Below are 16,464 nucleotides of genomic sequence, written 5' to 3'. Positions count from 1 at the left end.
GCCCCATAGCAACCTTATTTAGGCAGAAATCTGTTTAAAGAATTGCAAATATGACCATCATGTCAAAATTTCATAAGGGGAGGTGGGAACTGAGAATATATTAAATCAAAGAAAAACATTCCTGCATATTCCAAAACGCACTGATTGCCATTTTATTATCAAATCTCATGACCACCTTTCTAGGAGGAGTGAAGAGGCAGTACAAAGGTTAACAACTGCTGCTTTGTTTGGCAGACCTGTGAAGATTAATGTAGGCCCTTGCACAACTTTTGTTGTGGTTTCCAGACTTAACACAATAAAAACCTGCTTGCCAGTCCCCAACTGGAATAAAACAGCTATCAAAGAATAAATATTCCTTTCGTAGTGCTGTATTTCGATGGCGTCTCTTTCTGGCTGTCCTTCACATCTGCCAAGGGAGAAGAATGAGTCTCAAGAAGGCACTTTGAGCTTTGTGCTGCCTAACAGGAACTGCAGAATCCAGTCTATGAGCAGAGCAATGAAGAAGTTGGTCACCAGAACTCCAGTGATCACTAGTTTAAACTGAAATAGAAAAATAAACAAGCTGTACCAAAAAAAGAACATTTTCCCAATTGCATTCAAATCTAGCATGTATCAATCCTGGTATGAAAACTGTTCTGTAGTCTTGAAATAATGATGGAAGCTGATCTTGCTGCTTATGTGATACCAAAATCCAGTAAGCAAGGAATTCAGTAAGCTGGTCATCTGTCCCACTCATAAATTTACTAGACAGAAATCCATTATTGGTAACTATAAGCAGCATATAACCTTGCAACTTTCATTCAGCTAATTTTTAAAAATTATTACCAATAGTTTCACAGAAAATCAACACAAGTTTTAAAAATATAATTAGCCAAGGACCAAGGTAAGATTTCTAAATGTTTCCAATTGCACCTATAGTTCTTGTTTTCAGTACACTGATAGGCCTGCAGCTTCTATTCCAAATCACCTGGAATACACAAGGCTGCCTAGACTTGGTCTTACTATATTTGTCTAGGTAATTTTCAGTTCTTCCCCGCAAACACACGATTCCTTGCCTCAATTATCATTTGCCCTGAACAAAAACAAAAAAAACCCATTATTTTTTTTATTCCCCCAAGTCCCTGCATCAAATAAACATTTTTTCTAAGATAGGTTATAGCCAAGCAGCAGGCTGAGTAGTTTACTGAATCATAACACAGTGGACCTTCTAGTCCCCTGAGACTACTTTGCATTTGCTGAAAGCAAAGTACTCATTAAAACACCTCCAGGTTCAACAAAGTTTGAAGTTCTCAAACCCTGTGTTAACAGTATCGTTTTTTTCTTATTTATTTTTTACAACTAGCTGGGAAAAAAGGGATATTGGGGGATATGCTTAGCAAAAATCTTGTTTACTCACCTCTGTTGGGATTTCCACAAGTCCAAACTGTTCATTGAACTCTGGGGAGGAGCCAGTTAAAAGGGCGACAATTGCTAATCCTGAAATAATGATGCTCCATAGCAGAGGTTTGTTTTCCCTTAGGCTTTCCATGAATGGGTGGCCCTAGATAAATAAAAGCAAGGTGTGGAAAGAAGGCTAAACCATATAACTAATTTAGGAGAAGAAACAGCATACTAATAAAAACTTTTATCTATTTTATTGCTGATTAAGATATAATTCCTTTGGCAAGAGACTCTACAATACTAACAGGTATTTTCATGTCATAATTTTCATGTCATAATGCTGTGGCTACATGTGACAACAGTCTCATCTTCGCCGTGAGCTTTATGACAGATGGGAGCAAATATTTTTGCTTATAGGTGAAAGTGCAAGTTTGTATCCAACCTATCTTAGTCAAATAGGACTGAGAAATTGCTAAAAGGACATGGCACCTTTGATCTCCTTTCATGATTAAGTGGGAGTTTTGTAAAAGCTTAAGTTCATTATGTATGCAACTGCCACCAGGACCATCTAATCTACTTACAACACAATCTTTATTCTTCTACTCCCACTTAAGATGGGGCAATGCACCTCAACATTCTGAAATCTGGGCTTTATTCCAGTCTCTATAAATACCTACTGTTTAATTTATATAGCTGCCCATCTTATACATATGATTTTGGGTGGCTAATAATTAAAATGCACTAAAATAAAAAACACCCAAATTAAAATTGGCAGTCAAAACCATTAACAACATTCAAATTACAAAATGGGCTCAGCCATATGATCTATACCAGGGCTATCAAATTTCCCACCCATTCGCAAACACATGATGCTAAGTGAGGTTTATTGAAGGGGAAAAAAGTCCCGATAGGTCACGTGATGCTGCTGTGAGTTTGACACTCCGATCTATACCAATCGTCATATTTCTCCTTGTTCTGCATAGTCAGGTGTTTGAAGTTTTTCCTCTAATGTCTTGTTAACATTTGGTTTCATAGCACCTACAGCTTTGCATATCACTTGCAATGCAAGACCTGAAATATAGTCCTGATTCATATAGTCCTAGCACTATATGAATCAGGAGATAGGTATTAGCAATGATGAAATTGTAAAAACTAAGCACATCTTACCTTATAGTTAATGGCAAATGTAGCCATTTGCATGGCCATGGACATGATGTAAACAGTGCTGTTCACAAGACTGGGTTCAAACTCCTTATAGAGATCCACAAAGTCTTCTTTCCTTAAAGAAACAGAAAGAGTCTTGAATATTTTTTTTCCCCCAGCCCTTCCCTGCTTGAGTATCCTCTGGATGACCTGACTTCCCACTCACACAATTATGAAAACATCACTGAAAATTCTGGGATCTGAAGGCCACATATCTTGGAGAACATCTATATTTCCGTACAACTCCGGCATTTTTACTTCATTACTTTATACCCTCATTATTTAAATCCAAGCAGCACTCACTTGGGCTCACTGCGGGCTTGTGCACCTCGATACAGATATACCAGACTGACAAAATGGACCATAAATTGGAGCAGCACTGTAAGAACTGTGTACAGATTGAAGATATTAGGGAGTGGGCGCTCTGAGGAGAGTGTCTTCAGAGGCTGGAAATAAGAAACAGGTCAAGGTTAGAATTCCACAGGAAGTTTGTAGTCTGACTATTATTCACTTATCCTGCAATCATTTGAAAAATGAGCCATCCCACCTACCCCCTGCCCCATAGAAAAGGTTGTCAACTGCTTGGAAGAATTAAGAGACAGAAATCAAAAGAGAAGCCCATCTTTGTCATTTTCAATCCATTTTGCACACAGAAGTGCTGTAAACTAAGTAGTTCTTATAAATTTTCAAAGCCAGTTTTGACCAGGGGTCTCCAAACTTGGTAACTGTAAGACTTGTGGACTTCAAAGCTTTGCTGGCTGTAGAATTCTGGGAGTTGAAGTCCACAAGTCTTAAAGTTGCCAAGGTTGGAGACCCTTGGCTTAGACACGTAGGATTTTTGGAAGGTTTTGGTTTGCCCTTGCCTTCTTCCAAGAGCTGAGAGAGGGATTCTAGCCCAAAATCAGTTGGGTGGAAAATGACGTTGAAACCATCAACCTTGGATTATATGTTTTGGATGCTCCTGGCATGAGGCAAAAGATGGGTTTCGAAAGGTTTCGAGACCAGAGCAAACTTGCAGTTTTGTTGAGTGTGAAACAAAATGTGTTGGTTTCAAATATACTGTACTGAAGCATTGTGATGGTGCTGTTTTATCCCCCAACTTTATACAATCAAGTCATTGCTGCAGCCAGAACCAGTGGTGATCTTCTTACTTTTATATTAATGTTATTGGTGCAACTTAATGAATGCCAGTGGTCTCTTGTTTTAACAGATATAGTGGGGGAAAATAAATATTTAATCATACATCAATTGTGCAAGTTCTCCCACTTAAAAAGATGAGAGTGGTCTATAATTGACATCATAGGTAGACCTCATCTATGAGAGACAAAATGAGAAAACATATCCAGAAAATCACACTGTCTGATCTGGAACAAATTTATTTGCAAATTATGGTGGAAAGTTAAGTATTTGGGCAATAACATCTCAATACTTTGTACTATAGCCTTTGTTATCCCCTTTTTAAGTGGAAGATCTTGCACAATTGAGGGATGACTAAATACTTTTTCCCCACTGTATGTGCAAGCAAAAATATAAGCAATGAACAATACATTTAATTTTGATAAGGGTATGTTAGAGGCAGATAAGATACATACACACCACAAAAGGCAAAGAAAATGTCATATCTATTTCCTGATCTAGGGCCCATGAAAATTATATGAAATTCTTTTTAAAAAAAATTAAAACAAATCCAAACAAACAAAATCTCAGAGAAAATGTCCTATTCTTTTATTGAGAGGGGCAGCAGGCATTTTTTGATGCTAAATTTTAAAGTAAACTTTAAATTAAAATTTATTTTTCAGTGGTTGAAGTATGCATATATACAATGTTTCCTATTGGGGTAGGTGAATTAGTTTAATGTTTCCAAGCTATTTTTAAAACTATTTCCTTGGGTCAAATTTTCTGTAATTTGGTTCAGCATAGATGTCTACCCAATTTTACCCCAGGATAAAAACAGTCGGAATATTTTGAGTTTTGTTCCACTGAAACTAAACTTCAGTTCCTAAAATATGGTTTGGGGTTACTGCTTCTTAGCTGGGGTGGTGTGGGGAAAGTAAATAGTTCTCACTTATCAACTACAACAGGACCTGGCATCTCTAAGCAGCACATAATTGTGATGATAGGTGACCAGGGCATCTTATTGCCAGTTCCAGCTGCAATGTTTAAGAGTGACATTACACGACTTGTGACTTCCTGCTTGCTGACTTTCCCTGATTTTGCTTGGTAGAAGCCAGCTATGAGGTTTGCAAATGGCAACCTTGTGACCATGGGGTGCTTCAACCATCATAATTATGCACCGGTTGCCAAACACCCGAACTGCGATCACATGATGATGGGGACATTGCGATGGCTGCAACAATGACTTGAATGAATGATTTGGTAAGTGAAAACAGTTACCAGCATTTTCTTTTGGTTTTGCGCACATCCTTACATGCCACAGAACCAAATTATATGGCCAGCTCACTGCCCACTCATGGGGGTGGTAGTCTATTCAATTCTAACAAATTTAATCGCAGATGGACTCTTCGCCCATTGACCACAATTCTTCCCCTCCAACCTGCAACAAGGCATCTTTCTTCTGTCATACCTTGGATCGGGAGATGAAAAGAAAGCAGCCAGCCAGGAGCAAGCCTTGCAGTGTAGCCTGGAAGTCACTGAACTTCACCCCTTCCAAATAAAGGACACTCTGACTGTAGGCTAAGATGAGCGCATTCAATGCCAAGATCTTGAACATCTGAAGCGTGGTGACCAGTGTACAACGGCCCTGCTTGATCACATGGCAGACTGCAGAAGAGGAGAGAAGGTTTCTGCTTAAGATTGTTTACTTTGTGCTTTTTTCTCATTGCCCTTCAGTCTAGAGAGACCTCTGGAATTCCAGAGAAGGTGAAAAGAGGAGATTGGACTGTCATTTGGCTGGTAGGATGTCCTGCTTAAGCAGGGGGTTGGACTTGATAACCTGCAAAAGGTCCCTTTTAACTCTAATAAATAAATAAATAAAACACTGTTCCTTCCAAGTCTGCTCTATTGAATGAATTTTCTCTCAATCTAGGTTTTCTAAGTTGGGATGCACAGCTTAGATTTAAGAGATACAGTAAAAGTCTTCTTCAGCATGCAGGATTCTGCTGGTTATAGCATACAAAGAAAATCACCCTGGTCACTAGCTACTTTCGCTGTAAAACTTCCAAACTTCAATTAAACAACCGTTCACGCGATAACAATATAATCCAACTAATTACCTTATTCTATACTAACTGAATCACAGCTTTTCTCTTTTCCAATACTTACATAAATATATTTTCTTTTCTTTCCCTTTTTTTTATTATTTTCATTACTGATATATTACTGACACACCCATTAACATATTATTACACCATGTCGTATTTCCTGATAATGTCTGTCATCTAGGCAGATCCTCCCTTTCTCCCTTCCTTATTATTTTACAAATACTTTATAAAATCGTAAACCCATCTTCCTAACTACCTTTCTATAAATATCTTTCTTACTATCCTTATCACTACTTGCTACTACCTTTTAAATAATAAGATAAGATAGAAAAATGAAGTATTTATAGTAATAAGATATAAATGTGTACATTGAATTGTTGTTACAAAGTAAGATATATACGTCAAAATACAATATCATGTAATAATTATTCCTATTCCTTTTTAAATTTATGTACCCCATTTTCCCTTCCCCCATTTACCTTTTGTTAACCAATAAACTTTAAATAATAATAATAAAAAACTTCCAAATGAAATACACTGCTCAAAAAAGTAAAGAGAACACTTAAAAAACAGGCTATAACTCCAAGTAAATCAAACTTCTATGAAATCAAACTGTCGACTTAGGAAGCAACACTGATTGACAGTCAATTTCACATGCTGTTGTGCAAATGGAATAGTTGTGCAAATGGAATATTCAATGAGAATATTTCATTCATTCAGATCTAGGATGTGTTATTGGAGTGTTCCCTTTATTTTTTTGAGCAGTATATATGCCACTGCTGTAAAAATGAAGCGTGCGCCTTTAAAATGCACAACATTCCATCCTAAGCATACATTTTCTTCTTCCTATACTTACTGCACTGTATAGAGGAAAGCTTAGAGGTGAACGGAGCTGCAATACTGGCATCACCCAACTTCACAATGGGTACTTGATCCTCCTCCAAATCTTTTAGCACCTGGCTGATCCTCTCCTGCCAGAAACAAGAGGCGGGGGTGGGTGGGAGAGAAACATCCTTGTTCAATGTACAGCGGGCTTCCAATCAAGCTATCCATAGCACAACAAGCAGTCCTCAACTTACAATCTGGATTGGAATCTTAATACTTAAATATTCATTAAGCGAGATACTCACATGACTGCTTTGCTCAATGACCGCTGTCTCGGCACTCCCAATTGTGGTTGTTAAGCTATCTTACTTCATTAAGCCAAGTCCCAAGTAAGGAAGGTGGGATGCTTCAGGAGGCTCTTGTTCAGGAGCTGAAATTTTCCCCCTGCCAAAATTCACGCAGGATTTCCAGACTCTGTCCAGAGTCGAAATAGAGCTGTGCTGGGTCTCCCAGAACTTCCCCTGTCCTCAAGACATCCCAGCCGCCTTACTTTACTGCCCTGCCTTTACATTCTCTGCTTTTACTTTGACTTTCTCTTGCCTCTGGAAGCTGCCTGCTAAAAGAATTCAGCTCCCCTCTGTATGCACAAAGAATTTCTCCAGGAGGTTGCAATATCTTCAGAATTTGAGTTCTGTTTCTGCACCCCAACATAGGAATTCAGCTCCCCTAGGCAGATAGCTCTTTCAGCCAGCCCTCGGGGACAACAGGGAGACCTTATAGCAAGGGCCAACAGTTTGCAAACTTCCCTGCTGGCTTCCCCATTAATTTTGGGGGGGAAGCCAACCGAGAATCACACGCTTGCAATTGGCCTTAAATACGAATAGGTTGCCAAGCATCCAGACCGCGACCATGTAACTGCGGGACTGGTGATACAATGTTGTGCGAGGGCCAAAAAGCAACCTTTCAGAGGCTGTTTCAATTCCAGACCATCATTAAACAAAACAAAAAAAACCAGTCATAAATCGAGGACTACCTCTATCTCTAGAACAGGGCTGTCAAACAGGCAGCCCACGGGCCAGATGCGTCATGTGCTCATCACGCCCACACTTGGTCTAGTGAAGGGGGGGGAAGGTCATGATGTGTCATGTGATGACGCGAGTTTGACACCCCTGCTCTAGAAGGAACCCCAATTTGGAAAAGCTGTTCTCCGGGAAAAGGAAAGACAAGCGCATAAGCCCTGTTTAATCCGAAAGCACTGGGAATTTAAGAAATTCCAGCTGTGCTGAGCTAGAATTCGTACAATTCCAATTTATTTGAGTACTGTTTCTACCTCCACCAAATAAGGATTTGCAGATGGGAATTCTGTATTTCCCCTCACCACTATCCCCTTTCTTCCCCTTGGCAGTTCACAAAAAGAAAGGATATCCCAGAAGTATAAGTGAGGCCACCAGCGAGAGACAAGAGAAGTAAAACAGATCTAACAACCTACTCGTTGTACAGCAAGCTGTTCCTCCCTAAGAGTCATGAGCCTGTGTTTGGCAGCTCGGGAGGTGGGCCTCATGTTGCTCCCAGCCAGAGCAGAAGTGGTAGGAGGTCTTCCATCAGTTACTCCATCACGAGGCTTTTTTCTGCGCTCGGGAATTCGCTCTGGGGCATTGGCTAGTAGAGCCACACCTGCAAGAATGAAGCATATTCCTGATGACACAAATGTGCTGCAGTGAGCTGTTTTCAGGGCAGATGAAAGTGGGGCAAAGTATGAAGGTTTTAATGGGTCAGAAACCACTGATCATGAAGTGTGGCTAATAATAATTCTTTCTGCTTTCATTTATGGAATTTAAAAAACCCACAACTATTTTAAATGCCGAAATACAAGGGTCACCCAGAAAGTAAAGTACAGTGTTCCCTCGATTTTCGCGGGTTCGAACTTCGCGAAAAGTCTATACCACGGTTTTTCAAAAATATTAATTAAAAAATACTTTGCGGTTTTTTCCCCTATACCATGGTTTTTCCCGCCCAATGACATCATATGTCATCGCCAAACTTTCATCTGACTTTAATAAATTTTTTTTTTTAATAAACTTTAATAAATAAACATGGTGAGTAATGTTCTAAATGGTTGTTAAAGGAATGGGAAATTGCACTTTAGAGGTTTAAAGTGTTAAGGGAAGGATTGTGATACTGTTCATAGCCAAAAATAGTGTATTTACTTCCGCATCTCTACTTCGCGGAAATTCAACTTTCGCGGGCAGTCTCGGAACGCATCCCCGCGAAAATTGAGGGAACACTGTGCCACATTTTTTTTCTCAGTCTACAGTAATGGTACAAGTGCAAAACTTTAGATATACATTATTTGAATTGTCAGGACTACATGTGTAAATTTTGTGTTTCTTCAGATAGATAGTGTAGCTGCAGCAGTGTTTCAAAATGGTGTTTGTAAATGATGTACGTTACAAGCAGCGTGCCATCATTGAATTTCGCACTACGCAGAAAAACTGTTGGGGACATTCACAAACGTTTGTGTATAGTTTATGGAGAATCTGCAGTCGACAGAAGTACGGTTAGTCACTGGGCAAAGAGGGTGAGGTCATTAGAAGACGGTTCGGCAGAGCTCCAAGGCTTCGTGACCAGAACAAGGAGTGGTACCAACAGGGCATACACGCCCTTGTGTCTCGCTGGAGGAAGGTCACAGAATGAGACGGAGATTGGATGGAAAAATAGGGAGTGTAGAAGAAACATTATTCTTGTTTGTATTGTGGTCAATAAATATTGAAGAAAAAAAATGTGGTGCATTACTTTCTGGGTGAACCTCCTATAAAAACTGATCTTTTTAACAGAGATTTTGAAGCGTAACTACAGCTTTGCTTTGGTTGTGTAAATATAATATAAATATAATACAGTAAATAAATTTACTGTTTAAATAAATAAGTAAATTTAAATAGGATGATTTGTTTAACTTTGCACTGACAGGACTTAATCAAACCAATTGATTCACCTTGCAGAAATATCGATAACAATTAGTTGGGAAGAAACTCTAAAGAGTTTAATCAAGTAATCCAATCAGTTGAAAGACAGTAACACTTAAATAATTTAGACTATAATTGGCCAGCAGATAACATCCAATTTACAGCAACACATTTTGAATGCTTCTCATGGCTCCAATGAGTGCATGAATCACTTCAAAATTATACAATTCTGAATTACCCCCCCCCCCCCAAAAAGTATTCATTTTACAATTCATAGAAAGTTAATACCATGTTTCCCTGAAAATAAGACTTTTATATTTTTTGAACTCCAAAATAAGCGCTCGGTCTTATTTGGGAGGAGGTCTTATTATTTTGGGGCGCGTGGAGCAAGATGGGGCTCCTCTTGCTGTCTTACCTGATTTCTAGCTCTGTATACCTGACCCCAACCGGAGGAAATGGCAGAGACCAGCTGTGCATGCATTTAAATATTTTCTACCAGGGCTTATTTTCAGGGAGGGCTTATTTTTGGGGAAGGATTTATTTTTCAGAGGGCTTATTTTATTTATTTATTTATTTATTTGATTTGATTTGATTTGTATGCCGCCCCTCTCCGAACAATAAAGAAAGCAATGTAACAATGAGACAGAAGGAGGCGAAACAGATAATATATGCTGCTAAAGCCTCAAAAGAGGAAGAAATTGCCAAATCTGTAAAGAAGGGGGATAAAACCTTCTTCAGATATATTAATGATAAGAAGAAGAAAAACTGCGGCATCACGAAGCTTAGTACCGGGAATAATACATGCATTAATGGGAATAAGGAGATCGCTGACCATTTCAATAGCTACTTCTGTTCAGTTTTCTCAAAAGACTCCTTACAAAATAATACTATAGAGGGATATAGCATTGCTTCCAGCTGTACGGATTCAGCTCCAGTGATCTTAGAAGCCGATGTCTTAGAAGAACTTGAACGATTAAAGATAAATAAGGCAATGGGTCCAGATGGCATCCACCCCAGAGTTCTTAAAGAACTCAGATCTGTCATTGCTACCCCCCTGACTGATTTGTTTAACCAATCCTTGTTAACAGGAGAAGTTCCTGAGGATTGGAGAATGGCCAGTGTTGTGCCTATTCACAAGAAGGGCAGTAGAGAAGAAGCTGGTAACTACAGGCCAGTTAGCTTGACATCAGTTGTAGTTAAAATGATGGAGACTCTACTCAAAAAGAGGATAAATCAGCACCTAAAAAACAATAACTTATTAGACCCAAATCAGCATGGCTTTACTGAAGGCAAATCATGTCAGACTAATCTCATTGATTTCTTTGACTATGTCACAAAGGTGTTGGATGAAGGTGGTGCCGTGGATATTGCCTACCTGGACTTCAGCAAAGCCTTTGATACGGTTCCACATAAAGAGCTGATAGATAAATTAGTGAAGATTGGACTTAATCCCTGGATAGTTCAATGGATTTTCAGCTGGCTGAAGCGTAGACATCAGAGAGTTATTGTTAATGGCGAGTATTCTGAGCAGAGTCAGGTTACAAGCGGTGTGCCACAAGGATCTGTTCTGGGTCCTATTCTTTTTAATATATTTGTGAGTGACATAGGGGAAGGTTTGGTAGGGAAGGTTTGCCTATTTGCCGATGACTCTAAAGTGTGCAATAGGGTTGATATTCCTGGAGGCGTCTGTAATATGGTAAATGATTTAGCTTTACTAGATAAATGGTCTAAGCAATGGAAACTGCAGTTTAATGTTTCCAAATGTAAAATAATGCACTTGGGGAAAAGGAATCCTCAATCTGAGTATTGTATTGGCAGTTCAGTGTTGGCAAATACTTCAAAAGAAAAGGATTTAGGGGTAGTGATTTCTGACAGTCTCAAAATGGGTGAACAGTGCAGTCAGGCGGTAGGGAAAGCAAGTAGGATGCTTGGCTGCATAGCTAGAGGTATAACAAGCAGGAAGAGGGAGATTATGATCCCACTATATAGAATGATGGTGAGACCACATTTGGAATACTGTGTTCAGTTCTGGAGACCTCACCTACAAAAAGATATTGACAAAATTGAACGGGTCCAAAGACGGGCTACAAGAATGGTGGAAGGTCTTAAGCATAAAACGTATCAGGAAAGACTTAATGAACTCAATCTGTATAGTCTGGAGGACAGAAGGAAAAGGGGGGACATGATTGAAACATTTAAATATATTAAAGGGTTAAATAAGGTCCAGGAGGGAAGTGTTTTTAATAGGAAAGTGAACACAAGAACAAGGGGACACAATCTGAAGTTAGTTGGGGGAAAGATCAAAAGCAACATGAGAAAATATTATTTTACTGAAAGAGTAGTAGATCCTTGGAACAAACTTCCAGCAGTTGTGGTAGATAAATCCACAGTAACTGAATTTAAACATGCCTGGGATAAACATATATCCATCCTAAGATAAAATACAGAAAATAGTATAAGGGCAGACTAGATGGACCATGAGGTCTTTTTCTGCCGTCAGACTTCTATGTTTCTAACAAATCTAATATTAAAAAATAATCTAAAAAAACCCAATTTAAGAGACCAATCATACAAACAAGCATACCATATATAAATTCTATAAGCCTAGGGGGAAGGGGAAAAAAAATTCAATTCCCCCATGCCTGACGACAGAGGTGGGTTTTAAGGAGCTTGCGAAAGGCAAGGAGGGTGGGGGCAACTCTGATATCTGGGGGGAGCTGGTTCCAGAGGGTCGGGGCCGCCACAGAGAAGGCTCTTCTCCTGGGTCCCGCCAAATGAAATTGTTTAGTCGACGGGACCCGGAGAAGGCCAACATGGTAATTAAAGCAATTAAAACAACAAACAGGCCCGGTTTCCATCAAAATAACACTTTTTAAATGAATCTACACTCACCCACATCAGCATGCTTCAGAGCCCCCACGTCATTAGTGCCATCCCCACACATCAGAGTCACATAGCCAAGTCCCTTCAGTGTTGTGATCACAAATTCCTATAATGGGAAAATAAAGCATCAACAAAGAAAATTTGCAAAAACGTGCCCAGGGCACAGGTTCTCAACATTTGCAATACTCTACAGATAGTTCTCAATTTATGACTGTAATTAAGTTCAGAATTATGGTTATAAGAAATCACAGTCATAAGTCAAGGTACCATGTGACTACACCTGGGTTTTTTTGGGGGGGGGGCGGGAGGTTGGTAGCGGTTGTTAAGAAAGGTCATTTTCTCCAATGGGCACTTTTGTTGCTAGAAACTGGCAAAAAAGTTGCAAACTGTGGTCATAGAAACATGGAATGCCGCTAACAAAACATAAAGGTGATTCAGTTGCCCAAATGCCCAAAATGCAATTGTTTGACTGCAGAATGTGTGTAGCTGTCCTAACTTCAAAATTAGGTTATAGGTAGCTCTGGGGAAGCAAGTTATAACTTCAGTCAGTCATTAAATGACCAGTTGAAAGTTGATCTCATGGAATGAAAAAAAAAAGAAGTCTAGCAGTCATGAATAAACGAAAGACCTACACCGGGTTAGTACCGGCCAGGAAATAAATACATACACTTAGTAAATTGAATCATTTCAGAGATGTGCAGATGAGTCTGATTCCAAGTCAGCAAACTTGAAATCTTAAAACAACTTCCACTAAGGCCACAGCTCTGCTTAGCTTAAAATTTGTGGCTGTAACAAACTTATATAAAATACATGGGATATATCATACTGAGTCAATTTGTTTTGCTTCCTATGTAGCACTGCTTACCCTGAAAGAAAACAGTATGATAGTCGATACGTAAGTATTTAGATAGGTATGTGTTCTTCCATTCATTTTTTCAACAATGAACACAGAAATTATCCTGGTAAGAAATGTTTTCATTTGCATGAATTATTGCATGAAATTGTATTGTATTTAACGCTGTGTATCAAATCTCTCCCTCATTTATTGACACAACAGTCCATTGGATAGAAATTCATGGTGTTTCTGGAATCTCTCTGTCCAACATCTACTCCATTCTTTCCTTTTAAAATCTTGCAATAATCCAAGGAGTACACTGTGAATTTACAGGAATAAGTCCCGGGTCTTGCTCAAATACAAGTCCTATCCCTGCTAGTTTTAACTACACAAATAGTCCTTGACTTACAAAAGTGCTTTAAGTGATCGTTCAAAGTTACAATGGCACCTGGAAAAAAACCCACCTTATGACTGGTTTTCACAGTTTATCTATCTATCTATCTATCTATCTATCTATCTATCTATCTATCTATCTATCTATCTATCTATCTATCTATCTATCTATCTATCTATCTATCTATTGGATTTATATGCTGCCCCTCTCCGTGGACTCGGCCAGGTTATGACCTGTGCAGCATCCCCATTGTCATGTGATCAAAATTCAGACCCTTGGCAACTGGTTGCTATTGATGACCATTGCTGTGTCATGCGATTGATCCCTTCTGGCGATTTTCTAACAAGCAAAGTCAGATTGACTTAACATCTGGGTTACTAACTGATCAACTGCAGTGATTCCTTTGATAACTTTGGCCGAGAAAGGCCATAAAATGGGGCAAAACAGATGTCTCATCCACAGGATTCTGGGGCACAATCGTGGTTGTAAGTAGAGGACTACCTGCTGAAATGAAATTGGGAATTGCAGTCACCACCACCAGCTGGAAGGCCGGTTTCTCAACTGCCACTGCAGAGCACAATTAACACCTTACCACTACAGTATTTCGTGGCATATAGAATAAACACCCCACGATCTTTGTGTCCATCAGCCGAGGAAAAGTTGGGCTGGGCATTAAAGATTAAAAAAAAATCACCTGCCTTCTGCTTGGGTGCAACACGGGCAAAGACCTGGATGTGTGGAATGAGTTTAAGCAGCAGCTGCGAGTCTGTAGCTTGCAGATGAGTAAGACCTTCCCCTGTGATGCACAGGTTGTGGTTGCTGGTCAGTTCCCGCAGGGAGTCTGGGGCAATTGGGAGGACAATAGTGCCGTCGATGGACTGCCATTTCCAACCGGAACCTAGAGCAGAGAAGGGAATTAAGCTTGTCTGTTTGGGAGCACTCATCCAGGAAATAATAGTGTTGTGATACCAAGGGAATAATTCTCCTGGACACAGCTTGAAAAGTAATCATCCAGTGGAAAGCCATAGGAAACAACAGGCAGCAGCAACTACCGAAATAGCACTTATGGACTCTGAGGCTCAAACTCTTGTTGTCACATTGCCATCACGTTATGTATCACGTTTTTGCCCTTTGTGGAGCTGGGGTGGCCGTGGCCTGCACCTGACACATCTGGTCCACAGGCTGCCAGTTTGACACCCCTAGGCTAGGTGATGGCTCATATTGTCCTACAGAGCAAATGCTGCATAAAGTGATCACATGCTCTGTGCAAAGTGGCGGCAGCATTTGCCTTGTCTCCCTCCCTTCTTCCTCCCAGAGACATTTATATACATATATTACCTTTACTAGATGGCTGCAAAATCAGCGTCTGCTCCTTTTGGGTGAAGTGCAGCTCCTGGGCTACGTGGCAAGCGGTCAGTGGGCTGTCACCTGTGATCATCACTACCTGTAGAGTGGGGTTAAAGGGCAGGTTTGTGCCACACCTGACTACAGGCAACATGCAGGGAAGCTGCTCTAAAACCATTGCTTGAAAAAGCAGTCTGTGATAAACATGCATAAACAGGCTGAAGCCATTTTGTTTGGAGTCTTTGGCCTGCCACACTTTATACTATTCTATTATGCATTTTCTACTGTGGGAAAACGAGAGGGGGGATTGTATGAGGTTGTTAGCCTGTAGTCATAACAAATTATTTCTAGAAAGCAAATGTCATCCTTTGTCTTTGCACCTCTGCACCTGCACTGAAGGAGATGGGTGAACTATGATAATAAATTGGGACTTTGAGGAATACTTTGACTCAGACTCTGATTTAATTTTGGATGCTATTTGGAACCCTGACAGCAGCATATTAGCCAGAGGTGGCTTCCTCCTGGTTTGTACCGGTTCTATAGAACTGGTAGCAAACCACCTGGTGACATCAAGGAGTCGATTCTGTCTGGTTTGTGGACGCCACCATTGGGGGTTTTTTGGCATTTTTTTTGCTATTTTTTTCTATTTTTTCTTTGCTATTTTTTGCTATTTTTTTGCTAAGTTTCCGGCACTGCACATGCGCTGCCATCTTATTTTTGCCTTTTTTTAAAAAAAAAATGCACATTTTGGTATTGCACATGCTGGCACTCACAGCCACGTGGTGTGGGAGAGAACAAACTGGCAGCGAGGTAAGTTAGAACCCTGATACTGGCCTGTGCTAATTAAAGATGCTGATCAGTATGTTTCCTCTTCCCCTCTCCAAGCAATTTTGGAAAGATGGCTTTGATCCTCTGTTTCTCTCAATTAAGGACATCCTATCTCCTATCGTGTTCAATGGGATAAAGAAGGAAGAATGCCCTTGCTGCCTTTGTCCTCCATTCCAAATAGGAGAAATACTACACTATCCAAAAGAACTGTGCACCTTCCATAGTAGCAATACAGTGTTCCCTCGATTTTCGCGGGTTCGAACTTCGCGAATAGCCTATACCACGGTTTTTCAAAAAATATTAATTAAAAAATACTTCGCGTTTTTTCCCCTCTACCACGGTTTTCCCCCACACAATGTCATACGTCATCGCCAAACTAATAATTTTTGCAAATAAATAACAAAAAAAATATGATTATTGTTAATAAATAATTATGTTTATAAATATCAGGATCACTAAGTGTCTTATTCAATGGTGAGTATCAGTAATAATGGTGAGTAAATGGTTGTTAAGAGAATGGGAAATGGTAATTTAGGGGTTTAAAGTGTTAAGGGAAGGCTTGTGATACTGTCCATAGCCAAAAATGGT

At 39.7% G+C, this 16,464-nt stretch overlaps 1 protein-coding gene across 1 annotated transcript in view; it reads right to left on the bottom strand.

Annotated features, from left to right (window-relative positions):
• Window positions 1–124: 124 nt before the first annotated feature.
• Window positions 125–16,464, bottom strand: part of ATP13A1 (ATPase 13A1) — a 52,089-nt gene continuing 35,749 nt past the window's right edge. The window contains exons 17-26 of the mRNA XM_070741071.1: window positions 15,043–15,148; window positions 14,403–14,602; window positions 12,485–12,581; window positions 8,119–8,303; window positions 6,661–6,775; window positions 5,168–5,364; window positions 2,887–3,029; window positions 2,548–2,659; window positions 1,397–1,540; window positions 125–540 (exon numbers count right to left, since the gene is read on the bottom strand). Coding sequence (XP_070597172.1) covers window positions 430–540; window positions 1,397–1,540; window positions 2,548–2,659; window positions 2,887–3,029; window positions 5,168–5,364; window positions 6,661–6,775; window positions 8,119–8,303; window positions 12,485–12,581; window positions 14,403–14,602; window positions 15,043–15,148 — 1,410 coding nt within the window. The 3' untranslated portion in view covers window positions 125–429. The remainder of the gene's footprint in view (window positions 541–1,396; window positions 1,541–2,547; window positions 2,660–2,886; window positions 3,030–5,167; window positions 5,365–6,660; window positions 6,776–8,118; window positions 8,304–12,484; window positions 12,582–14,402; window positions 14,603–15,042; window positions 15,149–16,464) is intronic.

The sequence above is a fragment of the Erythrolamprus reginae genome, chromosome 2, assembly GCF_031021105.1.
Source record: "Erythrolamprus reginae isolate rEryReg1 chromosome 2, rEryReg1.hap1, whole genome shotgun sequence".
In the NCBI taxonomy this organism is placed as follows: Eukaryota; Metazoa; Chordata; class Lepidosauria; order Squamata; family Dipsadidae; genus Erythrolamprus; species Erythrolamprus reginae.
Note: the sequence above shows the minus strand (reverse complement) of the source record. Positions and strands in the feature narration are given on the sequence as shown.